General features: G+C 39.5%; 1 protein-coding gene across 6 annotated transcripts in view; it reads right to left on the reverse strand.

The window, feature by feature from the left end:
- Positions 1-16,074, reverse strand: part of LOC120554545 (cholecystokinin receptor-like) — a 34,331-nt gene that overhangs the window by 16,855 nt on the left and 1,402 nt on the right. The window contains exons 1-3 of one of the 6 annotated variants that reach the window (XM_039793504.1): positions 7,577-7,784; positions 6,683-6,878; positions 3,420-3,668 (exon numbers count right to left, since the gene is read on the reverse strand). In XM_039793504.1, the coding sequence (XP_039649438.1) occupies positions 3,420-3,666 (247 nt within the window). In that variant the 5' untranslated portion in view covers positions 3,667-3,668; positions 6,683-6,878; positions 7,577-7,784. Of the gene's footprint in view, positions 1-3,419; positions 3,669-4,491; positions 4,557-6,682; positions 6,879-7,576; positions 7,786-12,569; positions 12,648-16,074 lie in introns of those variants that run through there. The other 5 variants (XM_039793505.1, XM_039793503.1, XM_039793506.1 and 2 more) reach the window with 5 other exon arrangements.

Consider the following 16,074-nt stretch of genomic DNA (forward strand, 5'->3'; position numbering starts at 1 on the left):
ACAGTCAGCTCCAATAGCAGCAATATACCTGTTGCTGATGATTTTCCTGTGCCTATATTAAAGTCGACACTATCATTATATACACGTCTCTTGTGTCTCAGTTATTGCTGCACAAGTCCACTCTAGTTGAGTTTTCAGACAGCAGTGCTGAGCAGAGCTTCCCTCCCTGACACTTGGCAGTATTGCAAGGCTATGTTTGAGGAGAGGAGATTCTGCTGTGATCCTGGACACAGTACAGCCAAGTTAATTACCAGCCAACTAACCAACTAAATGCTCCCATTCTTCCCCTGCGCTGTATCTTCCCTTCTCGGGATGAAGAAGCTCTAATCCTTTTCTTGTTCATTAAACACCAGTCGGGTGAATACTCACAGTAGTCCGCTTGATAACTGGCTTCTGAGCGGAACTGTGAAGTTTTAAATCGAGGGGAATTCAGCACACCTCAACCTGGGGTAAAAGATTTACATTCATCAGCTGTCACTACGCCTGTTATTTCTTAGCTCACACCTAATTCTCCAAGTTGAAGGTTGCCCTAAAGAATCCTAAAGGCATGCAAACTTTACAAATGGAATTAATTTGTTATAGGTGCCAGAGGTGCTTGCATCCACTTCTGTAAAAGGTTTGCTGGAGGCCACGAAAGTCCAAATTAGAAAACATGCAAACTGCACCTTAGGGGTAGCTGACAGACTGAGCTGGTAAGTTGGTTAGTAATTGTCTTATGACTAGCAATAAAAACACAAACATGGATACATAAATGTGATTTGAAGGCCGCACACATACACACAACACACGCACCCAGAATATTACAACATCGATCTCATAACTGCCACCGAAACAGTACGGAGGCTATGATTCACATGATTATCGAATGAGGGGCAGCTAGATGGATGCATGGAGAAACAGGGGAATCAAAGGATGGATGGTGTATTATATGTCTAATGGGCATGTGCTAACAGATGAATTTGCAAAGGGTAAATGAGTTTGCCGAGCAGGTTTGCCGCACAATCAGTGGATGAGGACTGTCACAATGACCCTGTGTATTGATTGGTTTTGGCTGATAGAAGGCCTTGCTCATAGGCTCAGATCTGGGAGGAGGTTTGATTGATGTGTGTGTTTTTTTACATACAGATGCTGATATTTGTCAAAAACCATTTCTATTTATTATTATATTTAGCACGATTTTCTCATTGAGTAGTATAATGATTCTATGTTCCTTCCATAGGCAGCACTAGACATGTTGTCTTGCCAGGGCTAGTTGGGGGCTTAATAACCTTTTGGTGGTGGCAGATGTGTGGTATTTGGAATACAAACACAGCTTCTTCTTCTTTTTAATTTTTTTATTCTTTTGGCATTTTCGCCTTTTATTTGACAGAGGACAGTGTAGAAATAGGGTCCCAAGACCGGACTCATTGGGATTTTATGGCATACTCCGTAACCACTCGGCTACCAAGGCGCTCCTGACTAAAAAACACTTTTTTTAAAGTACTACGCACTAACAAATAACTGCTTTTTAAAGTAAAAAACAATCAAAACAGCACTCTGATAGTACTGGTAGATAGGACCTAAGTGCAGACAGAAAGCAAGCAGATGCAGAAGAAGAAACAACTTTGGAAAACATAAAACGCTGACAGAATGAAGGAATAATTGGCAGAATAACAGAGAAACAAGCAACACATGTAGGAAATGCCTACAAAAAGTTGCATCATTAGTGAGACTATTCTAGCAAGTCCAGCTCCAAATGAAGCTCTTTCACTGGTTATGGGGTCTTGCGGAGGGGGGGCGACTATCTTGATCTAACTGACAGTTAGCAAGCTCTGAGAACCTTTCCCCCTTCAGTAAATCTTTTAATTAAATGAAGTGGTGTACAATCCTGAGAACAAATGGCTAGAGGGGAAGTAAAAGGCCCAGTAGTTCCTGTGTCTTGGTGCCTTCTAGAACCAAACATTTTGCACTTTCTTGTGTAACTAAACCTAATTCTGGGTGGGGCTATACCGTAGCATCATCGAGCCCCTCGTGCTATTGAAGATTCTCTCCAGTTTTTGTCTTTTAGAAGAACCTCCAATACAGCTCTTTGATCATCTTTTGATACATTAATTTTTAACATAGACTAATGACATTCTTAAATTGCATACCTTTTTGCAGGGAAAATAATGTGTTATTGCATTTTTAGGTAGCTGATTGAGAAAGTAAAATCTATCAAATTTGCAGTGGAGGACATCCTAGTCATTATTCAGTTTAATAAAATGCCAGTATACATGTGGTTAAGTGATTTATCAGTTCACAATCATTATTAACTACTCTGTGGCCCTTACCTTAATTAGATGACAAGCATACGTATGAAGTATTAACCAAAACGGCCAAATAACAAAAGGTTTGAATTTAAAGTCCGAGGCAGCTGGCCCTCCTGCCCTCCTCCTCTTTATCACAGCTCAGAGAACCCAGTAATTGAAAAGGAGATTCAGCAGGCCTGTTCTCACAGATGGTGCATTACATTTCTGAGACAATAATAGGATTTTGGACCTCACTGTTCAATAGCTCTCCTCAACCATTCAAAGCTCAAAGTGAAGACACAAAGTACTGCAGCCGATCTCAGTTTCTCCGCCGTCTCTTGTGCTTCGGTGTGACTCAGGCCTCACGTGGCACCTTGGCTCTGGCCTGATGGGAGCCAGCTCATCATGAAGTCACACTCCTGAAGACGTGTGACTGTTCATGCACTTTGAGCATGATGGTTACCCTCTGACAGGCAAAATGAAGCCCAGAGAAAAGCCTCTCTGAAAGCTTGTGGTATATGTTGAGCTTCTTATTTTTTCCAGCAGGATTGTAAAGCTGGAGCACATTTTCTGATCGGCTGTCAGCCACAAAAAGGGCCAGATTTTGGTTCTAGAAAAGAAAATTGCCTTTTAACCCAGGCACTGAATGATCTGCTTGTTGTTATAGAAAATTATTAGATTAATTTGAATCTCACCCTTGTTCCTAACAGCTCAGTTTAGCATGACTCGTTTTTGGAAAGAATTTCCTGTGACTCAAATTAGCATTTCATTTAAAAATTAAAAGGATAAGAAATAACACGCGTCTGGCTGTGCCTGAAGGGAAAAAAATCCACCTGCCAGCACCTCTAAAACTCACTAATTAACACGTCTTGCTTGTTGAATCTGTACAAAAACCAAAGTGTAAACAAACGATAAGTTGTGGTTTTAAGGGGATTGTGTGCAGGACTATTCCAGGCACACTGACTTCCTGGAGGTGACAGAGCCAGGCTTGCTGTTTCCAGTCATTATGCTAAGCTAACCAGCTGCTCTCTCTAGCTTTATATTCAACGCACAGACATAAGATTGGTATCAATCTTCCCATCTAGCTCTTGGCAGAAGAGTGAATAAGCATATTTCCCAAAATATCGAAGCAGGTTTGAAACTCATCCTCACCCATAAAGTAGGACATAGTCTTGCACATGGCCTCTCCGAAGATGAAGTCCTTCAGGATGTTGGGGATGAGGGTGAAAGGCATGCAGAAGATGGCCATCATGAGGTCGCTGACCGCCAGCGACAGCAGGAAGGAGTTGGTGACGGTCCGCATACGCTTGTTCAGCATCAGGACCACGATGATCAGCAGGTTGCCGAAGACGCTGAGAAGGAAGATGAGAGAGTAGAGCAGGATGCGGAAAGAGTCCATGTCTGACAGAGGAAGAGAGAGGACATCATTTATAGAATCTGTTTTTGTATATGGCTCAGCTGATCAATTAAAGGAAGGAAGTACATTTGTACAAGTGAACTACGAAGTACACGGCTTTGAATTAATGGGACACACTGTATGGATGTTGTCTGTCTTCTAAAATAGAAAATATGAACTTGTTTCATCAAAACCTCTGAGTGTGCCTGTTTTTCTTGTAATCATGAGAGACAATAAAATGTTTAATGTACAAATAACAAAACAATTGTTCCAAACAAATAAAAAGAGGCAGAAGAGGAAGATTGATCTATTACATGAACTCCCTGGTTTAAAAAGACTTTCACTAGATTAACAAAATGTATTTGTAGAATATTTTATTTCATCTGTATGCAGGTGTTGGGTGTTTTTCTTGTATTCCTTCAAGCAACCTACGTATTAAATGACATTAAATAAATAAAACGTGGGAAATAAAACTCAGGGGCGCATAAACAACACCAAAGTCTATTACAGACAGAATAACGTTGCATAATCAACATCTTAAACTGTGCTGGTGACAATATTTTCCTCCCCGCCCTGTGCATTGAATTTATAATTAAAATAATACTAAAAGAAAAAGTCAAACATCATGAGTGCTGAACAGACTGCGCCAGGTGCTAACCTTGGAATATAACTCAAACTGGAAGAACAAGATAGAAATTAAACATTATTTGCATCATCAACATCTTTCCCTCAATTAGTGTCTGTGTTTTCATTCTGTTTAGATAACCCATTAAATGATTAAAATATGAATCAACATAGAACATTTTCTGTGCAGGACGATTAGGCTACCTGTTGTAAATCTAAGAATGGTCTTCTAAAAGAACGCGTGTTCCATATGGGTTCCTATCAGCGCTGCCATCCAGCTGAGCAACAGTAAAAGCAGGACATCCCAGCCAGAGGGTTTTTGGGATGCTCCCTTCACTGACACCGGCCTGTCACAGCGAGTCTGTGTGAGAATGAGAGTATCTAACAGGACAGGGTCGGGGCCGGCCATGTGCTGCGCTGACTGAGTCCTCTGATTAAAGACAGCGCCATGGGGAGTCTGCAGCAGAGCCCGCAGAAACAACGCTACGCATCACCCTGAAGGCACACGCTCCTTCGTAAGGAGTGAAACCAAGACACTAACAGTAGCCTACTGGATGTTCAGATCACAAACTACAAACGCAACGCAATATTTCTTTTAATGAAAACTACTATTTTTATTTTATCTTTACATAAATAGTTGTGCTCACAAGAAAATGGTCTGTTGAAGCCATGCTACGATCCAAATAATATACTGTATACTTCATCATGAATGATGAAAAGGAGGCCGGCATTAAAAAATGGGAGCGTGGAACAAGATATAATCTAGCTAATAAAAGGTACGAATCTCTAAATCGGTCCGGATTCGGTCCAGTTGTCCGACCCGCATGTGCGAAAAACACGTATCACAATATTCAATATATCCGTATCTAATAGAGTTTTACGGTCTTGCTGTGGTATGTTAGTTAGTTAGTTAGTTAGTTAGTTAGTTAGTTAGTTAGTTAGTTATGTTTTATTTCTGTGTCATGCCAAACATTTTGGCCCATCCCACATGGGATTACAAGACACCACAAATTTACTTATTTAATAAACATCTTCCTGTCGCATGTACAAATCATTCGGAGAAATACATGAATACAAATAATATATACAGTACATATACACATACACATATGTATATACACGTAGTAGTAGTAGCCCATGGTGGCTAATATTGGCTAACTTTAGATTGATATTGCTGTGTAACTGACATTAGTGAGTCCGTTTGCTGACTTTATGACTATTTGCTGCTTCTGCTATGTAAAGCTCATGTTTAGCATCTTCATTTTAGCATAGCATTATCCTGTTATTGTGACTTGTGACCAAGTGAAGTGGCTGCTGTTGAGCAAAAGTTGCATAGTCTTGCTTTCAGGCTTGAAAATGTAGACATGTGAATACGCAAAATCTATCTATTAGCCTATCATTAGCTTTATTTTGCTAACGTGCTGCTTACTTGTCCCATGTCCCATGCCTGTTGGTATGCTTTGCATGGCTTGGGTGTGTTTACTAGTATTTTATTATTAATACATATTATTCATATATATTTTTTAACTATTTCTATGAACCTTGTATTAAGAGAAATAGGCCTATGATTGGTTGTTCATGCACTTTATTATTGCTTAATGCTACTCTGCATGGCTCACATATGCAAAGGATTGATATTAACAGTAGGCTATTGCTCATTTGTGCTCTGTTGCTTCACAATAGCTTTCAGTGTTGCATATACTGAACAGTGGAAGTTATCATATTATTGCATCAATGTTTTGCTGCTCACCGTTCCTCTGCAGGATTTGTTGAGAATGTGAATTTTATTGCTGATGTTTTTATTTCATCATCTTACTGTCCTGTGTGGGTATTTTTTAACATTTGTGTAGGGCATCTTACAAAAATTAAATTTTTATATGACTTTTTTTATTTGTTGTTTTAAACCCATTTAAATGTGTCATTCTCTCTGGCAATAGTCCCATGCTGCGCCGAACATAATTTACTATTTTACATTTAAATAAATGTTGTTTGAAATAAATATGATAATGTTGAGGAAATCCAAAAGGCTGTAGGCAATATCAAGTACAAGTTTTGCATTTAACGGGGGGTACGCAGAGGACCTAGACAACAAAGCTAGTGTAACGGTAGCTGAGGGGTTTGAACCCAGGACACTGCAGGATGCATGTTAATCACCTCTGCCATCGCCTTCGCCCTCAACTACAAATATGAATTATTCTTTTGATAAGAAAATCCTCTGATGGCTTTGAGAGTAGTTTCTTCAGCTGGAGATTGACATCACAGTCAAGTTCATATAAGCAAACATCCACCTTGTTTCAGTCACTGAATGATTAATCTGCAACGCAGGTGTGACAAGTTTGACAAGAGTTGGATTTACCCAACAGCGTTATGGGAGATATGCATTATAAGCACTCACTTGTGAGACTGTGTTCACGGACAAGTGGGGAGCCCCCACTGGCTCAGCAGCTTCTATTGTGTTAGATGGTGAGCGATCCAGCCGAGTGAAAATGGAATTATCTATTCATTGAGCACCAGTGGTATGTTGGCTCCCCTGAGCCTAACGACTGCATGGCAATTCACTTTGGTTCCTTTGACTCCCTTAAGCGTGACAGCTGTGTTCAAATACAAAAGCATCTATAAATACATCACAGATAAAAAGATGGCTTCTGAGTTGCTCATATTCTGCAGTTGACGCGGAACATTTTAGCCATGACCCAGGGCTGAGAGATTATGCTTGCGTTGTTTCTCTTTATTTAACCTTTGTTTGCTCTATTTGTACTGTGTATTCTATCCTATTCAATGCTTCGGTGGCAGCAGGGGGGTGGCGTAACTCCTAGCGGCTTAATCCAGACAAAACACCATAGTGGGGCTGGGCAATATATCGATATTATATCAATATCGATATGAGGCTAGATAGCATCTTAAATTTTGGATATTGTAATAACCTGATATAACACAAGTGTTGTCTTTTCCTGGTTTTAAAGGCTGCATTACAGTAGAGTGATGTCATTTTCCGAACACACCAGACTGTTCTAGCTGTTCTATTATTTGCCTTTACCCACATACAGTAGTTATTATATTAACATAACTGATGATTATTTATCAAAAATTTCATTGTGTACATATTTTGTGAAAGCACCAATTGTCAACCCTACAATATCGCCACAATATCAATATTGAGGTATTTGGTCAAAAATATCGGGATATTTGATTTTCTCCATATCGCCCAGCTCTACACCACAGTGAATTTCAGCCTGCATGCATGTAAAAAAAAATATTTGAATCCCAACATTGAAAATCAAATACCTACCCATCAAACGAATATTCAAATATTTCGATCCAGTCCTAGTATCCTATTGGCTGCTCAGCGAGGCAAACTGTCCCTCTGTTTCCCCACAAGGATCATTAAAGTTCCATCACTTCACTTTGTCTTATTTTTAGGAGAGGACTAGCACGACTGCATAGGGACAGCTAGTCATTTGAAAGTGATTTATTGGATGGCCGGGTTAGCTCAGTTGGTAGATCAGGCACACATATATAGAGGTTTACTCCTCGACGCAGTGGCCGTGGGTTCAACTCTGACCTGTGGCCCTTTGTTGTATGTCCCCCTCTCTCTCCCCTTTCATTTCTTCATCTGTCCTGTGGAAATAAAAGTAAAGGCAGTAATAATCTTAGAGGCCATGTGACTGAGATGCCACAATTCTGAACTATCCTTTTAATCACAACCTAGCTATGAGGCTGTATTTCATACCAAGCCCCTGTGAGATGATGAAATGCTAGAGATCTGATGCTACTCCTAATTTCAAGTGAGCAGAAAACCCTTTGGAAATGAACCTGTGAAGCAGTAGACATGAGTCAGGTAATGAGTCCTGAACTTGTGGGAGTCAGCAACTTATTCCCTTTTGTCTAAACTTGTCCTTCATGGTCTTGACTGAACGTTCAGTGAATTATTTGCCCTTTTTGGCTGAAAAGGGCAAATAATGCATTGGCTCAATGTAATCTCGGAACCCATTGGCTATTGTCTGATGATGTTTTCGATTTCTATTAGCTTATTTATCTATATGCATTCCTATGCAGATATTTGTTTATAGAGATTAGGTTGTAGATGTCGTCTCCAACTCCATTCTCGTGTCTCACGTTGCTAATCGGACTGTAAACGATGAGCGGCGCATGGAAGAGGCCGTTATCCCGATATCCGCTGGCTACACCGGAACCCTGAAATATTGGCCGTTGCCTACAGAGGCTAAATCCCGAGATTGTTAACCTATCGATATGAATGTAATTTGCTATAATGAATTTTGTCTTGACAGCTGTAATATTACATAAATTAGTCTAATATGATTACATTTCCCAGAGTACCATTTTGTTGAGGAAAAAAACCTCCTTAAATGATATTTTCATTCTTATTACAAATAGTATCCTTTGGAAAGTCAGAGATGAAAACATCTTTTTAGGGGGAAGAAAATGTCCGTCAAGAGACAAAACAAATGTATCATTGGTTGACTTTTCTGAAGCCTCATTAAACATTTTTCAATATCAAGGACAATATTGTCTCTCAGTAACAGCACAGAAATGGCAGAATTGAAAATAAGATTGCCCTTACAAAACCTACAATAAAGTTGCTTTAAAGTTACTTTAGTTGCATTTTCATATTTGGTTCACTTAACACTTTCATCCGATGTGATGATTTTGGCAGGAATGTGAATAAAAACAATCAACAACCTCCAATAAGCCTTGTAACTTTAGTGAAGAATAATCGCCTTTTGCTGTAATACCCTGTAACCTTCTATGGTGTTTATCAACTACATAGTAAATGAAAAAATTGGCTTGATTCAAGTCCGAATATGTTTTGAAATTGATTTTTTTTTCTGATAGGCTTTCTGAGCATAAGGGCCTGCTGGTTATTACAAACATCTGTTTGCTTATAACCATTAATGGTTGCGTTTTGGACTCATTTCAACTAGTAAGCACTCCAAATTTGAATCCAAACATACTTGGCATGAATGTTTCCTCATAGTGGAAGTTTGCTTTGAATGCAAGATTTGTGTCCACACTGCCAACAATAGATCCCAGAGCACTAAATAGCTCCAGCTTTAATCCCTATCGTTCTTTCGCTGGTTGTCACGGCTAATCAGACGCTGCCCTTTACAAATTCCAATAGTAAGTTTGGAGAGTTTGACGGCATGTCTTGTGTCCTAATGGATCAAATCAATCATTTTCAGTTCAATCACAGAAGAAAAGCATGATCGCTGAATACCAAGATTGATTTCACCTGTGTATGCAGATCACTTATAGACTGAAAGTGTCTAAGAGAATCTGTAGGCTTTATAACAAAATCCCACTGGTTTTTGATATATTTGAATATATGACTCTGACTCATTGCAGATTTGACCTATTGGCCTTCTTTGTAGCTCTATACTATATACTAAACATACAGCACATTACTCCAAAAAGTGGTGGCAAATGAATTCTTAAAGTGATGGTTCGGAGTAATTTCACCCTAGGGTCCTTTGCACCAAATTAGTATGGATCCAGAGTGAATCTGTACATTACCCCACTAATAATGCCTGAAATGATACCAAACTTCTACACTAGTACAAATAGATAATGCATTCATAAAACGATGGATTGTAAAGTTTGTAAGTACACCAGAAGTTTATGTAAATAACACTTGCCTGTTGGCTTCTCGTCTCTGCTGTTGCTGCTGCTGTTGCTACTGAGTGCTTAGGGCCGTCTACAAATTACAACACCGAAAAGAGATACAACAAAAATATTTATTAATTTAATGATTAAATAAGGTAATGTCTCCAAACTTACCTCAATTATAACTTGTCTCCTGCTAGTTATACTACAGCACTTACTTTAAAAAATAAGTTAAATTAATAAATATTTTTGTTTTATCTCTTTTCGGTGTTGTAATTTGTAGATGGCCCTAAGCACTTGTCTTACTGCAGCAACAACAACAGCAGAGAAGCCAGCAGGCAAATGTTATTTACATAAACTTCTGGTGTACTTACAAACTTTACAATCCATCGTTTTATAAGTACATAACCTATTTGTACTACTGTAGACGTTTGGTATCATTTCGGGCATTATTAGTGGGGTAATGTACAAGAGACACTCTCGGATCCATTAGATCCACTAAGCTATTCAGCCGGTAACGCTAACTCGTCCAATGTTAGACCCAGGTGAAAAAAGCTTCTGGGGGGGTGTTTGGCTCGAGGTCATGGTGCAATGGACCCTAGGGTGAAATTACTCTGAACCGTCACTTTAATATAACATATATAATTGATGTAGCACCATTGGTTTATGGACTACCATTTTGAAGCCTCGAGTTTGGCAATTTGGACGTCGCCATCTTGTTGTTTTTTTTAAACCCGACGTGACAATTTTTGGACGAGTAGGCAAAGCTGAGGAGGATGACGCTGCCAAGCCACTGTGTTGTCATGACACTATGGTTGCATTGGTGCTGCGCTAAACTAAACGCTAGGGAAACCTGCCTATTTTCTTTGAAACAAGCCAACTTCTTTTCGCAACCAATAGAGTCGCCCCCTGCTGGAAAGAAACTGCATGTAGAATGCAGGTTTAAGCCACATTGGCTTCACTGGACAGCAATTAAGCATAGAGCTCTGTCTCTGTCACATTTTATCACTATAATGAGGCGAGTTACTGTATCAGTCAGCACAATTCAACTCAATTAGTCTTTCCTCCACACCGTGAGAGGATAATATTGATCTGTCCTTATCTGGAAATTTTTGGAAGTTGGAGAGAGCTTGTGCGAACGAGCTCAGCACATATTCAATTGCCCACGAGGCGTTGTCAGACATGCACGTTTGCTTTTGATGCCATTAATTCCTCCAATCTCTGCCTCATGAGACACTAAAGTGAAGAGTTGAAAGCATGTTAAAAGAGTAAACTTAAGGGGCAATATGGGATGGCAGATAGCACATGTACATTAGGTGTGAGCTCATGTCTATTTAAAGTAAAGCATTTAGCAGAGTTACTGCACTGCAGCCTCTCCGGAGGGTAACATATTCAGTAAATCCCTGTCCACTCTGCAGTCTCTGCAAACACAATGCGAGGAAGCCAGATGCCTGCCTGCCTGTGTTTGACGGGCAGGCTGCAATTTGAGTTCATGTTCTCAAGGAGGGTACATACTTATGGTGTACAGTATGTAGATGCCTCAGTGTACAGTAACGGCTGCATGTATGTTGCATTAAGAATAACAGTAGTTTAACTGAGACCATGTAGAGTGTAATGGGTAAGAGGAGGTTGAGACGCCTGTCAATCAAAGCAAATGCATCCCCAAACAAACCTCTTCCAGCCTACGCAATGTAATTATTGGTGCAGTATGTTTTTTAATTGCTTTAGGATATTCTATTCTATTCTAGGATATTCATTAAAGGAAGTTAAATCAATTATTCTGACCCTAACTTGTTGAAATTGATTATATGGGAGATTCCTCATTTGCCTCATATGAACTCATTGGAACAAGCACCTCGTAGCTATTAGAGGAGCTGCATAAGGGACTCCCTTATCAAATTAAACGAGGTGTTTGCCACTTGATTCCCATAAATCACTATGGCAACAAAGACAGCGACGAGGCACCTGTATTCCCAAAGTTTGCAGTGCAATTACTAATTGGACTTTCTCCAGACTATAGAGATCCTTAAACTTTGTGAGAGTCACGAGGGAAAGATTGATTAGAAATCACAGCTCATCTATTTCACGATCATTAAACATGCTCGTCATGTATGGTTGCACAGGGGTGGAGCTAGCCCTATAAAGTATGGTTGTATTTGCTTTGTCACTTAGCGAGTCACATCGCTAAGGATTAACCAACGGTGAAATTAGACCTCCAGTCTGACTGATACCAGATAACCCTATAAAACTCCCGCCCTTTCCCCCTCTAATCCTCCGCTATCGCGAGTTAATAAAGCCAGCGTGCAGACAGAGGGCATTACACCTCAACACAACCATTGTATGGTTGACGAGATCTTTATTTGTGCTGTCTACTTATACACCCTCATAATCTATGATATTTGTACTTTATCCATGGAGTGAATTGATGAGATAATTGCATATAAAAGCTATAATCGATTTTCCTTATTAAATGTATAACGCAGCAGGATGTGAATTGTGCACAAGAGGCAGCAGCTCATAATCTCAAAGGAGGAAATATCTGGTACACCGTGTGTGTGTGTGTGTGTGTGTGTGTGTGTGTGTGTGTGTGTGTGTGTGTGTGTGTGTGTGTGTGTGTGTGTGTGTGTGTGAAAAAAATTTCAATTATTTGATCTTATTACCGTGATCCTGTTATGACAGTCTACATCCCCGTGTAAATACCCAGAGCCCGGGGCGACTGCTAAGTTTTCCCTCTGAAAAATGAAACGGTGTTCATTTAATGCTTATGAGATCCACTTCATGATAACTTATCTCACATGGACTCAAAAGGACTGAGTGAGCTCAGCAAAGTGGCACTTTGAATCAGCGGGGAACGGAGAGTGTCCGAGCCGAGCCAAGGTGCAGCTACAGATGTTGTTCCACATCAGCAGGGCACTGTCTGAGCTGAACTGCTCTCCAGAGTCCTGAATGATTACTATAATGTGATGGATGTCAGATGTTGTTTCATTTCTGTGCCGTAGGAGTTTTACAGCTGCTCCTGTAGTTGTAGCAGCAAACATTGCAGACAGTCTGTATCTCCAGAATTAACATTTAAATACAGATCACAAAAAATGTAAGGATTTTTTGGGGGGCATTTACATGTAAATCATCTATAATTTTGCTTGTACAATTTGTTTACATTTTGGCAAATTGGCACCATTCAGAGTTTGAAGAATTAGCTTTTACCAAGTCCTGTTTGCAATGCACCTATCGTTGTAAAAATATAGCACTGATTTACTTTGATACTGAAGACAATTTTAAAATGAATGACTCTCAGGCAAACTGTTAAGTATATCGGCATTTATTAATTATGGGCATCAGCGATAATGTTATCCTCGGAGAATGCAAGAAGGAGTGCGATTTTTGATCAAATTAGGGCCAAATCTGTATATACTATAACTGACCTGCATTTACCTGTCCTTTTCACTTCACACAGTATCCTATTTTTGGAGTAATGCATATGTAACTATGTGCTTAAAAAAACAAAAACAACAACAAGGAGGCATTGTAAACTGATCGGCAGTACTTTCAATATTAAAGTGATGGTTTGGAGTAATTTACCCTAGGGTCCTTTGCACCATGACCTCGAGCCAAACACCCCCCCAGAAGCTTTTTTCACCTGGGTCTAACATTGGGAGAGTTAGCGTAGAGTAGCGTTAGCCGCTGAGTAGCTTAGCGCAGGGCTAATGGACCCACGTTTGTATCTCTTAAATGACCCCACTAATAATGCCCGAAATGATACCAAAGGTCTACACTAGTATATATAGGTTATGCTCTCATAAAACGATGGATTGGAAAGTTTGTAAGTACACCAGACGTTTATGAACACTACCTGCTCTCTTCAGCTCTCTGTTGCTGCTGCTGCTGCTGCTACCTGCAGTTAGACAGGTGCTTAGGGCCGTCTATAAATTACTACACCGAAAGAGATACAACAAAAATATGTATTAATTTAATGATTAAATAAGGTAATGTCTCCAAACTTACCTCAATTATTACTTGTCTCCTGCTAGTTATACTACAGCACTTACTTTAAAAAAAGTTAAATTAATAAATATTTTTGTTGGCACTTTCGGTGTGTAATTTGTAGATGTCCCTAAGCCCTAAAATTCGTCTCCCCGCAGCAACAACAACAGCAGAGAGCAGAAGCCAGCAGGCAAGTGTTATTTACATAAACTTCTGTGTACTTACAAACTTTCCAATCCATCGTTTTATGAGTGCATAACCTATATATACTAGTGTAGACCTTTGGTAACATTTGTATTAGTAAAGATACAAACGTGAGGACATTAGCCCCGCTCTAAGCTATTCAGCGGCTAACGCTACTCTACGCTAACTCGCCCAATGTTAGACCCAGGTGAAAAAAGCTTCTAGGGGGGTGTTTGGCTCGAGGTCATGGTGCAAAGGACCCTAGGGTGAATTACTCCGAACCATCACTTTAATAAACTTTGAATAATGGCTCTGCAGGCTGACTCCAGCACATCTTTACCTGACTGTCTGCGGTTTTAACTCTGCTGCGTGGGAGCGGCCGGTTAAAATAAAAAAAGCAACAAAAAAAACAACTGATGGTGTCAAAAAATGAGGATGAAAAGAAGATTAAAGTAGGTCATTAACCACTCGCTGACTACACAGTCCAGCTCAGCTTGTGTCTGTATCAACAGAAATACTCAAGTAAAGTTCAAGTACCTCAAAATTGTATAGTGCAGTACAGTTACATTTGAAAGCTGCAAGCAGCAGTACAGTAGGCCAAGCCATCGTCCCATTCTGAATAGGCATGTTTTTAATGGGCCCTGTGCTAGTTGTTTCAGATCCGATCAGCAGTCTTAGGTCAGTCAGAGGTTAGAATTGTGTACCCAGATGATATAAAGTTCTCAACTTCAAGTAGCTCCATCCATCTCCATAGTCAGGAAGTGTTTGTAGTCTTTGAAAAAACAAGGGTTCAAATTTTGAGAACAACTTATTAACTGATCCTCTGATAGTGTATTTAATCTTCTCCATCTTAAGGTTTTTTTTGACCAGGAGCTTTGAAGCAGAGGACGAGAACAGAATGCAGGAGTTTAAGTTCAGAGAGCAGAGAGCATCTGTTTCATTTGTTGCCTATCCTCGGGTAGACTTTTAGTAGCCTGGATTGATTAAGAGATTGATCACTCTCATGAATTCTTTTTTTTTTTTTTTAAATGCCAAAGAAATAACTGTTTTCATCTTCTCAAATATATAAGCATTTTCTGGTTTTCTCATGCACTGTACTGAATACCTTTGGGTTTTGGGCTGCCGGACTAAAAGGAGCAATTTGAAGCTGTCACCTCGTGCTATGGAAAACTCTGATGGGCATTTGCCACTATTTTGTGACATTTTTTAAAGACCAAATATTAAATTGATTTGAGTCCTACGCATAGAAAATAACTTGTAATGTGACATTTCTCAGCTTCATTTTTCATTTACACTCTCATTGCTTTTTTACACTCAGTGCTCTGGTTCAACATGTGGAAATATGTACAGATACTTATTAGAGTTATTTTGATCAACTTGCTGTTTTTGCTTTCATAAAAATGCATCACTTTCTATTTATTCAATTTTAGAAGTTGAGAATTATTGCTCAGTTATTGCTCAGAATCACATTGCTATGTGGTTAATGCTTTATTCCTAATGTAATCAACAAAATAAACATCTTTCTGACTCAAAACAAATATTTAAGCCATGTATCAGAAGCCCAGGCCATTTGCATGCAAAGTAAAATGCATCAGCTTCATTTCTCTCATTGCTTTAGTGTTTTATATTCAGTCCATCATCGGAATATTGTATATATGAATATATTTACTCGACTATCCCAGATTTAGTTTGATCAAACGGCTGTTATAGTTTTGTATATCGTTTTTTCACTGTATCAGCAGCTCAGTCCTTTAGCAAGTGAAGGACAAAATCTCCAATTCAATGAATCAGACAGCAGTAATTCCACAAGTGGAAGTTGGGGGTGGGACTTTAATTTCCTGTCCCAGCACTGGAATATCATATCTGAGAGCAGCAATACAGCTGCATAATCACGCTCCATTGCTCTCCTCGGCCTAAAGGGAGACTGCAGAGAAGGAGCACTAAGGATTAAGGTAAATAAAAGAAGTGTGTGTGTGTGTGTGTGTGTGTGGCCTCTTTATG

Source organism: Perca fluviatilis, chromosome 24, assembly GCF_010015445.1.
Source record: "Perca fluviatilis chromosome 24, GENO_Pfluv_1.0, whole genome shotgun sequence".
In the NCBI taxonomy this organism is placed as follows: Eukaryota; Metazoa; Chordata; class Actinopteri; order Perciformes; family Percidae; genus Perca; species Perca fluviatilis.